Source organism: Neodiprion virginianus, chromosome 4 (genome assembly GCF_021901495.1).
Source record: "Neodiprion virginianus isolate iyNeoVirg1 chromosome 4, iyNeoVirg1.1, whole genome shotgun sequence".
In the NCBI taxonomy this organism is placed as follows: Eukaryota; Metazoa; Arthropoda; class Insecta; order Hymenoptera; family Diprionidae; genus Neodiprion; species Neodiprion virginianus.
Window position 1 is genome coordinate 13,520,509 of NC_060880.1, and position 14,210 is coordinate 13,534,718.

The following is a 14,210-nucleotide window of genomic DNA, read 5'->3' on the forward strand; positions in this document are numbered from 1 at the left end:
CTATTAAAGCTAAAACCGATTAAAATAATATAAATATCGTGGCATCCCTTGTTTGTAACGAAGTAAGCTGTTTTTGCTTTCGTAGAGTTTACTCCGGGTTTGTTAAGCCGGAGCTACTTTTGAAAAACCCAGATTTCTTAACTAGAGCTACTTATTGCAAAACTCGGGATTTTTGTCCGTTACTGCAATTTTGCGAGACTTGGGCACTGAACCCAGAACTTCTGATCGAAAACGTGGGTGTTTTAAGTCAGCGCTCCTTCTACCTCTGCTTTGCATACTCGGGTTCCTTGAGCCAGATCATAGTCTAGGGCGCAAAAAATGCCAATAGTTAATGTGAATTTGTTATTGTATGTGCAGAGAAAAATTAACTTTTTCAATTTATTCATTTTCATACTCACTTTTTCATATCATTCGTAGCTGAATACGAGTGCAACTGGTGCAGCTGTTGCACGTCGCACCCGCATGAGCTTAAAAAAATTACAATGAGTTCCAGATCTTGGAATTTGTTGCAATCTGTGCTAAAATATCAGGGGAACTCAAAATATGATATCGATTTGAAGATATTACAGTCAATTTGACATTTTTAAGAGGCAATTATTTGAAAATAATATGGTACTCACATCGTTTGGCCCTATTCGAACTATCATTTATTTTGTCATGATTTTTTCAATAAGCCAATAAGCTTGCAAAATATCACCTTATAACAGCTTGAATACCTTAGCTGCATTGCGTCTAATTGTAAAAATGCGTCAAAAAATAGTTGAAAGTTGAGAGTCACAGTTTCTTGTAGGTGAATAATGAGCACTAAAACATGCATGGGCTAATCATATAATTCGGGATTTTTATAGATCGATAAGTAACAGAGACATATGAATTATTATCACCAATTGTTTTCCACTGCTGAAGTAAAAATACCTAAATGAATCACAAATGAAGACGCTCGAAAATAACTAGTAAGGTACTCCAGAATTTTTTGGGATACGATTATGTTGTATGGGATTAAACAAATTGCGAACACAACTTTATGCCACTAGGATTAATAAAGTTCGTCAGCTAATGAGGTCGTTTTGTGATTTCAAACATTTTTTTTTTTAACTATGGAGTTTTCCAACTTTGAAAGCAGGTTGGAATGATTATGCACTTTTTTGTTTTCTGTGTAAAAACAAAAGAGTTAGGAACATTTATTTTCTCGCTAAAAGCTTAAGTTGGTCTTGACTATGCGCCATATGGCAGCCAATCGGAATAAAGAACGGTGCTAAAGAGATGCCCATCGGTATTACCGAAAAAAATCTGTATTATTCTGATTTAGCCATAGTACAATTATCCTGATCCCATACACCTCGCATCTAACCTCCAATTCGGTATCATTGATGTGATGAGGTCACGATAAGACAGTCAATCTACGATCATTTCGAAGTTTTATGGCGATACCTAATTGAAAAATGCATTGTTTCTGATGTCCAAACGGAATACTTACTGTATATTGGGAAACTTTTGAACAATTATACAAATTGTGTTAATGACTAAGCTACTGAACTGAAGGAATATAAACTGAATCACAAAAATGATTCCCCACTAACGCCCGCATTCTTGACCCGACGACATTTCTATTATGATATCCTTTTGACAAACTAGTGGCTCTGAGCTCTCGCCTAATTATTCTATGGCGGTTCTTGCGGTTAATGTTCACGTTACTATAAAGGTGACGTCGACATGGAAGTACGGACATTTGATGGCGAGGGAGCCGTCATCATCGTGGTGAATAAGGACAAAAGTGCCTCCAAAGAAAGACCGCAGTGTGAATAGACTCGCGGACAATCCTGACCTTCCTTTCCAGTTTGAATCGCATCCTGTACAGCCGTGCCTTCCATGGCTGTTTGAAAAACTTGATTTGTCACGACAGCATCGATCGCCCTATCCAAGGGAGAGACTGCTTCGATACTCTGATGCTCTGTGTGATCCCGCAACGCCACGGTGGCTTGTTTGGTATAAGTGCAGACAGCCCTTTGCATGCAGGAAGTCGTATCAACCCCGTAGCGCGCCAGCGCATCGTCGAGACGTACCATCGTCTGGGTTATAGTCCCCTCATCACCTTGAAGGCATAAACAAACATTAATAAAATAGATTTTGTCAAATGATGGTGGGCAAACTTTCTAGAACTCACGGGTCGTTCAACACAAGATTTATAAACACTTGTACCTGTGTCGGAAAAGTGATATCTTAATCTAAAAACGTTGAGGTAGCATCGGAATAATTCAAAGCAACACTCCGAAAACTCGATGAGAAATATTATGATCGCCGTTTTTCGAATAATGTGACCAGTTACATTTTACCGAGTACTATGATTTGTTACTATTTTTTATTGAGGCAGCTAGTTTGTCGCACTAGTAGAACATGCATGAGAGGCGTCTCGTAGCAAAGGCGAAAAGGCGGCGTCTCTCTCTCTCCCTCTCTCTCTCTCTCCCCCCTGCTCCCTCTCTCTCTCTCTCTCTGTGAGTATTGAAGGTTTATTGTCGTTATCGATCTTACTGTTTTTCGACTTTCTCTGCCGCATCGTGCCCCCGGGCGTTTTTGTTTTTCAGGAAGAGCACGCTCAAAAATTGCTTTCCACTTTGACAATTCCATTAACATCAGCGAGCTGTCTACAAAGTGGATAAGCTGAGATTACTCAACGGGTTTTTCCTAACCTTACTTTTGGAGCTCTCCCTACAAAACGGTCTTCATTACACACATAATCAAGCTGTCATCTCACGGACGGGTAAATATTGATGCTGCGCACGCTACACAGTCACCCTACAACCATATCGGGCAGTGATACACAAGACGGTTGTGTTCAAGTTTTCAAGTGAGGCTGCGTATGATATCATCAAGTCACATATACAATAACTATCGATCAGTAGTATCGATAGATAATATCGATGGACGAAAATATCCGCCTTCTAGGGAGTTTTAAAATCACCGACGTATATGGAGTGGGCGGTGAGCTTATCAGAACAACACCCATCCGTTGTCGAGACTAATACACACTTCTGACTTACCAACCAGATCAGAGTAGCATTAATGATACATTTTCCAAGCTGACGAGCTGACTACAATAGAGCGTATAATTTACAGGATAACAAATCAAGTAATTCACTCTATCGAATAACAAACCCGGAAATTTACTTATTGTAAACGAATGAACACCCAAATAAGGTAGAGAGAAAAAAAAGGAAACGAATAAAAGAAACAATACAAAATGCTGAATGAGGGGGGGAAGCAGCCATGTGCAAAATGCAAGAAATTAGTCATGAATGTAAATTATGAATGTAAGAGATGCTTAAAAAATTTTCATCCGGGATGTGCGAAAAATCATAAAATTTATGACCAAAGGCAGGAACTTGTAACGTGTGATGGAAAGTTGGAAATGATACAACAGGTAGAGGACGATGAAACTAGAGTCGAGGATGATATTGGTGAAAAGCGTCAACATTATGCATCTATTGACAAAAAATTAAATGAAATAATCGACTGGATGTACGAACTAGGCGAAGGAGAGGCGATAAAAATTAGTGTCAAGGAAGCTGTGAGGGAGGTAATCAAAGATGAGATAATAAAAATGAGAGATGAGATAAATCAAAACTTTAACGAGGTAATAATGAAAATGCAAACGACGATAGAAAAATTGAAAGAAAGTATAAATTACAGTAAAATCAGAGGGGGAGTAGGAGTTGATGTAAACAGGTAGGGAGCGCGGAAAGCCACGTACGCGTCAATTACAAAAGAAGGTAGTAGAGAGAGAGATGAAATCATTATAGTGCAACCAACAACAGAGCAAAGTAGTGCCACGACGAAGCAAATAGTGAAAGAAAAAATAGATAAAGTCGAGGCGGGAATAAATGTAAATAAAATTGCAGCGGCCCAAAACGGGAAAGTTGTAGTCGGTTGTCCACAACAAGAAGATAGAGACAAATTAATAAATCTTATGGTAAGCAAGTTAGGGGGAAATTACACTGTAAACACCCCATCGACCAATAGACAAATTAAAATAATTGTCATTGACATCGAGGACAGCAATATAGCATAAAATGAATTAATAACTAGACTATGTGTCCAAAACAATATTGACGAAGAAAGGCAGAATTTACATATTAAAATAATTAAAAAATGGACATATGAGCAGTACAAAAATATGACATTTATTTTAGAATTAGACTCAGAAACGTATAAAGAACTAATAAAGGAAAATCGAGTAAGGATAGGCTGGAAGAGCTGCAAAGCATTTGAATATGTGACGATAACGCAATGTTTCAATTGCTGGGGATATTACCATATAGCCAAAAATTGTAAGAAAGAAACGCGCTGTGGCAAGTGTGCAGGAGCACATAAAGCAAAGGAATGTAAAAATAACGAAAGTAAATGTGCGAGTTGTGCAGGGCACTTAGTAAAACTTAACCTAAAACAAGAAGTCATAAAACACAGCGTATACGATAAACTATGCCCAACGTACAAATATTTTTTAGAGACAGAAAAGATGAGAAAAGGAGTGAGGATAAAGTAAAGGAAGTGGGAGGGTCGCTAGTGTATTTAAATGCTCGAAGCCTCATCAAAAACCTAGACGAAATCAAATACCTAGTTGTAAAAAAAATGAAACCATCAATAATGGCACTTACAGAAACGCGACTGACACAAGAAATTGACGATGAAGAAGTAACAGTACAAGATTACAGCTTAATAAGATGCGATGGAGAAAATAGACGGACAGGTGGAGTAGCTATTTATATAAAAAAAAGGAATACAATTTACAGTCATAATAAATAGAAAGATAGAAGGAAATTGTTGGTATTTGGCGGTAAAAATAGGAAAAAATCGATTCAATACATACTCAGGGGTGATAGCTCTAGTATATCACTCTCCTAGTGCAAGTGATAGAGATTTTATTGATTCGATTGATGAAATAAGTGAAGAATTATACGGGTATAAGGATTGCTTGTTCGTTGGAGACTTTGATATAAATTTTAACAATAACTCATACTATAAGAAAAGACTGACTAGATTATTTTTAGAAAAAGGCATGATACAGTATGTCAAAAGTGCAACGAGAGTAGAGGAGGAGTCCCAAACCATCATAGACCTAGTCTTTAGTAATAATGAAGTAGATATTGAAATAAAGGACACGCCGAAAATTACGGACCACGAATCTTGGACGTAAAAATAAATTTAACAACGGAAAACAATATCAAATCAAATGCGATGAAAAGAGATGTGAGAAACTTTGACGACACAAGGTTTATAAAAAGGCTCGAAGAGAGTAAAACGTATTTAAGAAAATTGGAAGCGAGCCAAACAAATTACCAAGACTACACAAATGAAACAATAAATAAAATAATAGAGGCAGTAGACAAAGAGATGCCGTACAAAGGAATAAAAGTAAACAGCAATAAGAACGGCAAAAAATGGATAAATGAGACAGTAAAAATAGCATTAAGGGAGCGAGACGCATATTATAAAGTAGCTAAAAACAGAAACACCGAATATGACTGGAAAGAATATCGAAAAAGTAGAAATAGGGCGGCAGAACTTTTGAGAAAGGAAAAAAAGGAATATTATGAGAGAAAAATCGATAGTAATAAAAATAACAGTTCCGAGATATAGAAGACACTGAAAAAAATCATAAAAGGTAAACAGCAAGAAATCGATTACACGGGGGGCATTTATTTTAATACCACACTAATAAAGGGCGTAAAGGGAATAGCAAACTGTTTCAATAGATATTATATAGACAGTATCGAGGAGATTGTAGGTAGTATAGATGTAGTTGTAGAAAATAGTGATGAAGAAATGATACACGTAAGCACGACGTTTACAAAATTTAAAGAGCTTAGCGAAGAAGAGTTGGGTATCAAAATAAGAAATATGCCAAAGAAAACTGGGACACAAGAGGGGATATCGAGCAAAATACTAACCTTAGCATTTAAAGCAATCAGTCGAGAACTGACACTGATTATAAATCAATCCCTGCGCCAGGGATACTTTCCAGAAAGTTGGAAAAGGTCGGAAATTATACCGATACCGAAAGTGAGTAAAACTAGAAGGGCAGATGAATTCCGACCGATAAATATGTTGCCACAGTATGAAAAGGTATTAGAAATCATAGTGAAAGAGCAAATAATGGAATATCTAGAACGAAACGACCTACTCACGGAGCTACAATACGGATTTAGGAAAGGAAAATCGTGTGAGAACGCTATACAGCAAATACTAACGGGTGGAACAAAGACATCAGTAACGGAAAGATAGTTAGAGCGATATTTGTAGATCTGAAGAGAGCGTTCGAAACTATAGATCGGGAGAAGCTTATGAATAAACTAACAAAGTTTGGTATTGGAGGTACAGTTATAGGTTGGTTAAAGTTGTACTTATCAAATCGGTCACAGATAGTATCTATAAATAAGACTAATTCAGAAGAAATGAGGACAAAATTTGGCGTGCCGCAAGGTTCAGTACTCAGACCCTTATTATTTATTATGTATATAAATGACATTGTTGCCGAAGTTTCTGATTCTAATATCATATTATTTGCTGATGACATGGTCATTTACACGAAGGCAAAAGAATCTGCAGAACTAGAATATAAATTGACTAAACAACTAGAACGAACAGAGAAATGGCTATGCAAGAATAAACTGAAAATAAATGCCAAAAAAACAAAGATTATGATCATAAGAGGACCACGACAAAGGAAAGGAGGTGAAATTAAAGTTGTATGTAAAAATGGAGAAGAACTTGAAAGGGTAGTGGAGATACAGTATTTGGGAATAATGATAGATTCGAGACTCAACCTGACAGCACACAAGGATTACACAATTAAAAAAGTCGGAAAAAGGCAGTTTTTTAAATAGGCTGGGCACATTCTTATCACCAATGACACGATGTACAGTGTACAAGACTATAATAGCACCACATATTGAGTATTGTAGTACGGTAATGCTTAATATGAATAAAACAGATATTGATGACATTCAGAAACTACAGAACAGAGCGATGCGTGTAATATTACAGTGTTGCCGTTGGATGAGAGTGAATGATATGCTGGACGCGTTATGTTTTCTTAATGTAAGGGAGCGAATAGAATATAATGTAATTATGTACGTATTTAAGATGGTGGATGTAAACGTGCAGAAAGAGCAAAATGTTCAAACGGTTGCAAAAGTGTGGAATGGAGCTGGTATGCGAACAGGACAAGCAGACATTTAAAAATAGAACACAGTCAAAGAGCTATGGGACAAAAAGATTTATATTATAAGGGTTTCCAAATTTACAATAAACTGCCACAAGATATGAAAGGTATAAAAAATATGGAAGAAAGGAAGAGGAAAGTAGTGCAGTACGTAAAGAGAGGCAGGTGCTGAAGTAAAGAGTAATATGTAGAAATATAATAATAAGGGGTAGCTGTAAGGTAGATGTAAGATATAAGGATATGTAAAATGTATGTGTAAAAGAAATAGCTTTTTAGCTAAATAAACAATTCATTCATTCATTCATTCATTCATTCATTCTCTCTCTCTCTCTCTCTCTTGCTGCTGTGTAGTTGATCTTTGTACTCTGTTGTCTGTGGAGCTATTAAGAGGGAAGCGTGAATCAAGCTGCTCGCGGTAAACAAAAACGGCGTATGGGTAACAGACAGTGATCTGTCAAGACACATGACCCATCGGCGGAATTGATTAACGGAATACAAATTCATCTTGAATGAAGAAACGGTGTCGTTCGGTGATGGCAACGAGTACAGTGTAGTGGGAAAAGGTGACGTGATTGCGCAAAAGCTCGTTGGGGATTTGTGGAGGGATCCATGAATTGAAATAGTTATTTATGCTACATGTGGGATAAGTAGCAAATAATCGGACAGTCGTGTCGTAATCACGACTGTTATATTTGCTACTTATCCCACACGTAGAATACAATATTTTTTACAAAAACTGATCTGGAAGTCCAATTTGAGCGGATTATAATAATTTTAAAACTTAAATTACTATAGCGGCTTCAGATGGCGTTTGAGTAGTTTCTAGTAAAGTGAAAAAGATAGAGTGAGTTTAATACAGACTGTATTCGTGTGGTTATATTTCTATAGTAGTATAGTTTAGGTGGAATCTGTGCAGTTATTTGATACTTAACCGACATGTACGTTTATGAAACACATATAGTCAAGTATGCGATTATTGTGTATTTCGGAGATGACATACAGCGCTCGAAAAGTCAACTTCCAGAGCAGGTGTTGTAAAAACGTTCTTTACGTTCCCAGATTAAAGAAAAACGTATTTTCCGTTGGCGCATGAACGAAATATTGCTTCGATTTGATCTTTATAGACAATTACGTGGACATAGTGAGCGAGTTGGAAGTTGTTGCAACCCGTGTGAGATAGAACAATTACATTTACCGCATGTTTCTTCGCGTCGCGTAATCGAGTGCGGACGAGGCCAACGTCGTGGCTCATAATGAAATCTAGAAATAGAATGGAAAACGAAATTTACACTAAATTACACATCGAGTAAATTTCGAGAAGTATTCAAAATGAAAATAGGTGACCCAAGTCGCTTTGTCGGGATGCAATTTGAAAGTAATCGAGAAAACAAACTTCGTGCGTATCAGAGCGCGTGCGTGAGAAAAATTATAGTATTGTAACTAGAATTGTAAGGGAAAATATAAATTCGGGATGCCAGAAACAAGACCAGTTAGGGTACCAATTGATTCTTAAGTAACTTTATATCCGGTGAAACATAGCAACGAGCCATCGAGTAACGTGCTATATCGTGAAGCAATCAAAATCAATCGGATCCTTAATCTTCCTAATGGGCTGAGAGCCTGACGTAGTGTTTGATGTGAGTTCTGTGAGTAAATTCCTAATCAAACACAATTTTGAGCACTGGTGAGCGGTCAAGCGAGCCTTTACGTATCAGAAAGAATCGAAAAATTACGGATCAGAGTACAAAAGGGGCGATAGCGGAAAAAACCTCGTAAGCTTCTCAGACGCGAATTATGCAAACGATACCGAGACGCGAAGGTCAACGACGGGGTATATATATATTGGATGGCCAGTGGGCTAGTATCATGGTCATCTCAAAAACAAAAATTAGTCGCGCTAAGCACAATCGAGTCAAAATACGTGGCTGTTGCTACAGCGACCAAAGAAGCCATATGGCTCCGTAAACTAATTAGCGAAATAGGATATTCTTGCAAACGCGAATTAATTTTGTACGTCGATAGTCAGACCACGATACGCTTGGCGAACAACCCTGTTTTCCACAAGCGGACAAAACACATCGATATACATTATAATCATGTATGTGAAACATTCGAAAATAACAAGATAGTGGTAATGTATGTTCCATCGGAGTTACAGCGAGCTGACATTTTCACAAAAGCGCTGCCGAGAGACAGTTTTCGGAAATTATACGAAATCATAAATATAGCTTCGATTCAAGAAACATGCTCAAACGGTCGGTAGTATTGAGGCAGTTGGGTTATCGCGTTAGCAGAACATGCGTGAGAGGCGCTAGGGTATCGCTGGCCGAGCTTGGTCTTCCGCAAACGCCAGGAGGCAGAGTTTTTCTCTCTCTTGCTGGTATGTAGTTGATCTCTTTACTCTGTAATGTGTAGAGCTATTTAAGTTGATAAAACAACTTTCTTTCATTTCTGTGAAGTAAAGAAGTGTCGTCATTTCTTCAACCCGTCCAATCCTTCCTCATGGTAAGCCTCATGATTTGCCAATAATTACGGGAAATTTCTAAAATTTTTCGCTGTTACGTAATATTACTGTTTTTTGCTAAGCATGTAATCCAAAGGCGATACAATTCTGTAAACGCATAAAGGGAGTAATATCCGATGAGGTCTGGTGACTTTCCGAGAAATGATAAAGCAATGTTCTCACAACAACTTTCGCAATTTTTAAAGTTCAAAGTGATATAACACAGATAAAGACGTACTTACTTCTTGCATAAGCACCGTATGATCCAGAGAAGACGTACAGCAACTTAGGAATTACCAGAATCGTCCCGACGCCGATTATTGCGCCAAGAAGTATTCCTCCCAGATCTACCTTGGCGGGTGCGTAATTCGAGATTCCTCCATACCCCTGTCACGAATATAAGCCAATTTTGGAATCAGTATTTAAGAACATCTGCCTTATTTTGATTTTAGAGTCGTTTTCTGCAAGAACCCAATATTCAGACCACGTACCGTGCCCGTCGCACCAACACTAGTAAAGCCAAAACGTGGCTCTTGATCGCGATCGGACATATCATTCTTCTCGGCTATTGAACGTTTCGAGGTTTCAGTTGATGCGTCTACACTCCGAGTTTCAGACGGCATCGCTACTTGATCATCCATTTTGTCGGCTTTGCTCATAAAACCTCCCGAACTGGGAAAGAATCCTCTAGAAATTCAAAAAAACATTACTCATGCAATTACTTCTATTCTGAAATCCAACGCCCAACAATCTGCTCTTTTCTTCTATAATACGACCTATCATAAAATTTATGCGTAATACTCCAGAAATCGTATTTTTCGTACGGGTGCAGGTGTTGTCTAGGCAGAGTACTCGTAGCCCATTAAATGAATTTCTTCCATTGAAAAAAAAAAACAAACTATGTTTAGATTTAATAAAGTAGATCGTCCTCCGAAACAAGTATTTTGTTGGAACGTATATTGTTAATGAATGGTATTTTTTGAAACAAATGTCGATTTATTCATGTTAAATAAAGATGGGTAACGATATTATTTCAAATTATGGGGGCGGGAGGGGGTACAAAAAGACGGTCTAGAATCATACTTATTGTTAGGAGCTTTTTTTCAAAGAAAATGGGAGCACTTAAGGCAATTTCAGTTCGAGGACTTTATTATTTATAGTTTCAACCAAATTTCAGAATTTTGTCATTGACATTATAACAAAACGGCGGTGTGATGGATATAAGTAGCGAACGACTCTGAACTCGAGGGCTTTTGCAATGGGACATCTCCTGTCATTACCATCGAGTTTGTAACAGGTACAAAAAATTTTTTGAGTTAAAAACATCTTTTCGGGTGCAAGCTCGTACCCCAAATGTAAAAAAAAAATTCGTAAATACATACAATTATGAACAATAAATTTCATTTTTCGACCGAAAAATTGTTAATAAGATTTTTATCAAAATCTTCTGGGGTTGAAGTTCAAAAATCTAGTCATGTGCTTGAATCGACATACAAGTTTTGAAGATTATGTAAAAATTTCAAGTTGATCGGATGAAAATTGATCGAGGAATCTACGCCACCGGGTTGAAAACGTGGTCGTCCGCTGCTTATGTGCACCACGTCGCCACTTTGTTATTAATTTCAATGAAAAAATTCTAAAATGTTCTTGAAACCACGAATAACAAGGCCCTCAAAATCAAAATGCTTAAATTTCTCTACCCCACCTTAAACAAGAATTTTCGAAAATCTGTGTTTTAAAAAAACCTGTCTCTGCCTGGTTACAGGACAGGAGAATTCATTTCATTCCTTAGTTAGAGTCACGACATATATTCGTCACTCATTTTTAATTTGAATCTAAAATGCGGTTGAAAATTTATCATATCATTGTGGCAAGTATCAACAAGTGTATTACACATAAATTTTCGCTCTTATTCCTTACTGGTTTAAATGGATGGGGATGTCTAATGTCACGTCCACTCGACTCATTCAACAATTTAGAAGTATATCATTCTTAATACCAGAATAATTTTTAGCTTAATGTAAGGATTAACACATTTGGTTGTTCGGAAATATGGTACCAAAAAAAGTGTTAGTCAAAAGTTACTTTGGTCGAAATATTACAAAATTTCTTATACATGAAAACCAACTAGATAGTTACCAGAATATTCTATGGCACTGAACATAAATTACTGCAAGATTAAAACAAATGAAACTAAATTAAGATATGCGAAATGCGGAACCATTGAATTTTGCGTCAAAAGTAAAATTACTAGAGTTTTCTGCGTAGAAAAACTTTATCCTTTCATGGGTTTCGAGCAATCTTAATGAGCAGATGCATTTATACATGTAGAACTTACCCGCCGGATTCAAATTTTGGAACGCATTCAGTTACCGCTGCACACAGTAAGATTCCTAGCGAACAACCGCCGAAGAACGTCAGCCACATTGCTGAAAAAGTTCGATTATAACTTAGTACTTATGTCCAAAAATTTATTTGTTTTTGTTTTTATTCTGCTTACAATATAGATAATGAAATTATCCGCCAAACGAGGAAGCAATGAGTGGGGGTCGACTTACGAATAATCAAATTTTTAATGCAATATTACATCAAGTCACTTCAGTCCCGAGACTTAAAACTCCGTACGGTTATAATCTGTAAAAGTTTCTCTTAACAATTGCCTTACTGCTTTACCAAGATTTTTCTCAATTGACTAACATAATATTCGTCATTTTGACGATAAATTTATTCAAAATATCGACCCATATCGGAGAAACCTCACACCTTTTTAAAATACACCCATTTTTTGGTTAGTAAAAAAAAAATCAAAGATTCCTATTAGGAAAAATTATTATTTAGCAATTTATCAGCTGCATTGCGTCCAATTACCAGTTTTGTGAGAAAGAATCTCTGTTCCCAATTGTAATAGCAAAACTTGCGCCGTACAGCCTTGCAGTATTTGAATGTTGTAGATAGACTCAAGATTTTGACTGAGAACTGCATTCGCCAAGTCTTGGTATATATACCCGTAATTGTTGTTCTCCCAGCCTTCGTTCGGCCTTTGGCGTCACCACGAATAAAAGGGAATTCAACAGTTTAAAAACAAGTAGACTTCAGTGGAGAATGACAAAGACAATGATGAACGCGGGGATAATTGGTCGGCGAGTTTCGCTTTCGTTGTCAGTGCGATGCGCTTCACCGTGACGGCAGACACTCTTTTCCGAGGTTCTGTTAGCGTTACGATGTCCAGGCTTAACTAACTACGGTTTATCGTGTGTAGCAGGCGTGATTTTTCCAACTCTCATAAAATTATTCTTCATCTACCAAACTTGTGTGCACCACCAGAAACAATTCTTCCTTCGCAATGCCATTATGAGTGAGTGTAATTTTAGATTTCACCACTGAGGCCATCATCATCTGTGCGAAACAGCGAGACGGGAATGACATTCAACGTTCTCACTCGTATTGTTGACGATTTTCATCAATTATTCTTCTGTTGCTCTCACCATTTATTTATGAAAAATGTATACCAACTACATCATATTTTTCTACACCCAATTTATTGTATACAGTGACAAAAAATATATATATATATATATAATATAAAGATTTTCATTCGAATCGAACGACACTTACATTCTTGGCAAGCGATGGCGACTAAGCTGAAAATAATTTATCCTGAAACGAATTGATTGATATTCTATACAAAATATTTTTTAATCAGAGATAAAAATATTCATTCATCTTTTACTTATTATATCAAATAGATACTTGGTTAATAAGACAATGATAGTGATTAATATATTAATCACATCAATTGATATTCTATTGCGTCGTTCATCGGGGTAAAAAGAAAAACCCATTATGAGAAAAAATAACCGAGTTGGTTGATTAATCGAGTGCGAAAAATAATCGATACCCTCAATTAACCGGGAAAAAATAATCAATTTAATCGAAAATCGATTATTTTTGGTAATTCTTACCGTACCCACTGTAGTATACTTTTTATTGGTGAGTGGAATTGAAATGAAATCAAATATCTGTTTATTTTAAATATCAAGATGGGGTCGTCCGAGTCCGTCTTGAGATATAATATCTACAAAACTTTCGGATTACTGGCTAAATATTGAGGGACGAGAGTTGGTTCTAAAGAACGAGTTCGAAAATGCTCACTGAACATGACACTGTCGCAGTGCCGCACTTTCAAGTTCTGGAAGACAATGTAATTTCTCTAGCAGCAATTACGGGGAAACAATCATATGCAACCGACTAACGTCGAAATAATTATTATAACGCCCCCAGTCGCAATTTTACTGTGAAAATTATGGTGTGGAAATGTCTCTGTCATAAATTCTTAATAGTAATAATAAAAGCGATGCGTAGGAGGTGGGGATACTCGAAAACCTAGATAAACTAGAGTTTGACCGAGTTCGGGACAGATTTTGTTAGACCAGATTATAGTGAAGGGTAGCTCTTACCAGCGCAGGTAAGAAAGACTTGGGGGCTCGT

General features: G+C 37.0%; 1 protein-coding gene across 1 annotated transcript; it reads right to left on the reverse strand.

The window, feature by feature from the left end:
* Positions 1-447: 447 nt before the first annotated feature.
* On the reverse strand, positions 448-12,679 carry LOC124303725 (uncharacterized). Its single transcript, XM_046761305.1, has 5 exons — positions 12,591-12,679; positions 12,061-12,151; positions 10,214-10,409; positions 9,965-10,109; positions 448-2,092 (listed from the first exon to the last, which is right to left on the reverse strand). Exons 2-5 carry the CDS (start codon positions 12,147-12,149, stop codon positions 1,695-1,697), a joined length of 828 nt encoding a protein of 275 aa, XP_046617261.1. The 5' UTR covers positions 12,150-12,151; positions 12,591-12,679; the 3' UTR covers positions 448-1,694.
* Positions 12,680-14,210: the final 1,531 nt, after the last annotated feature.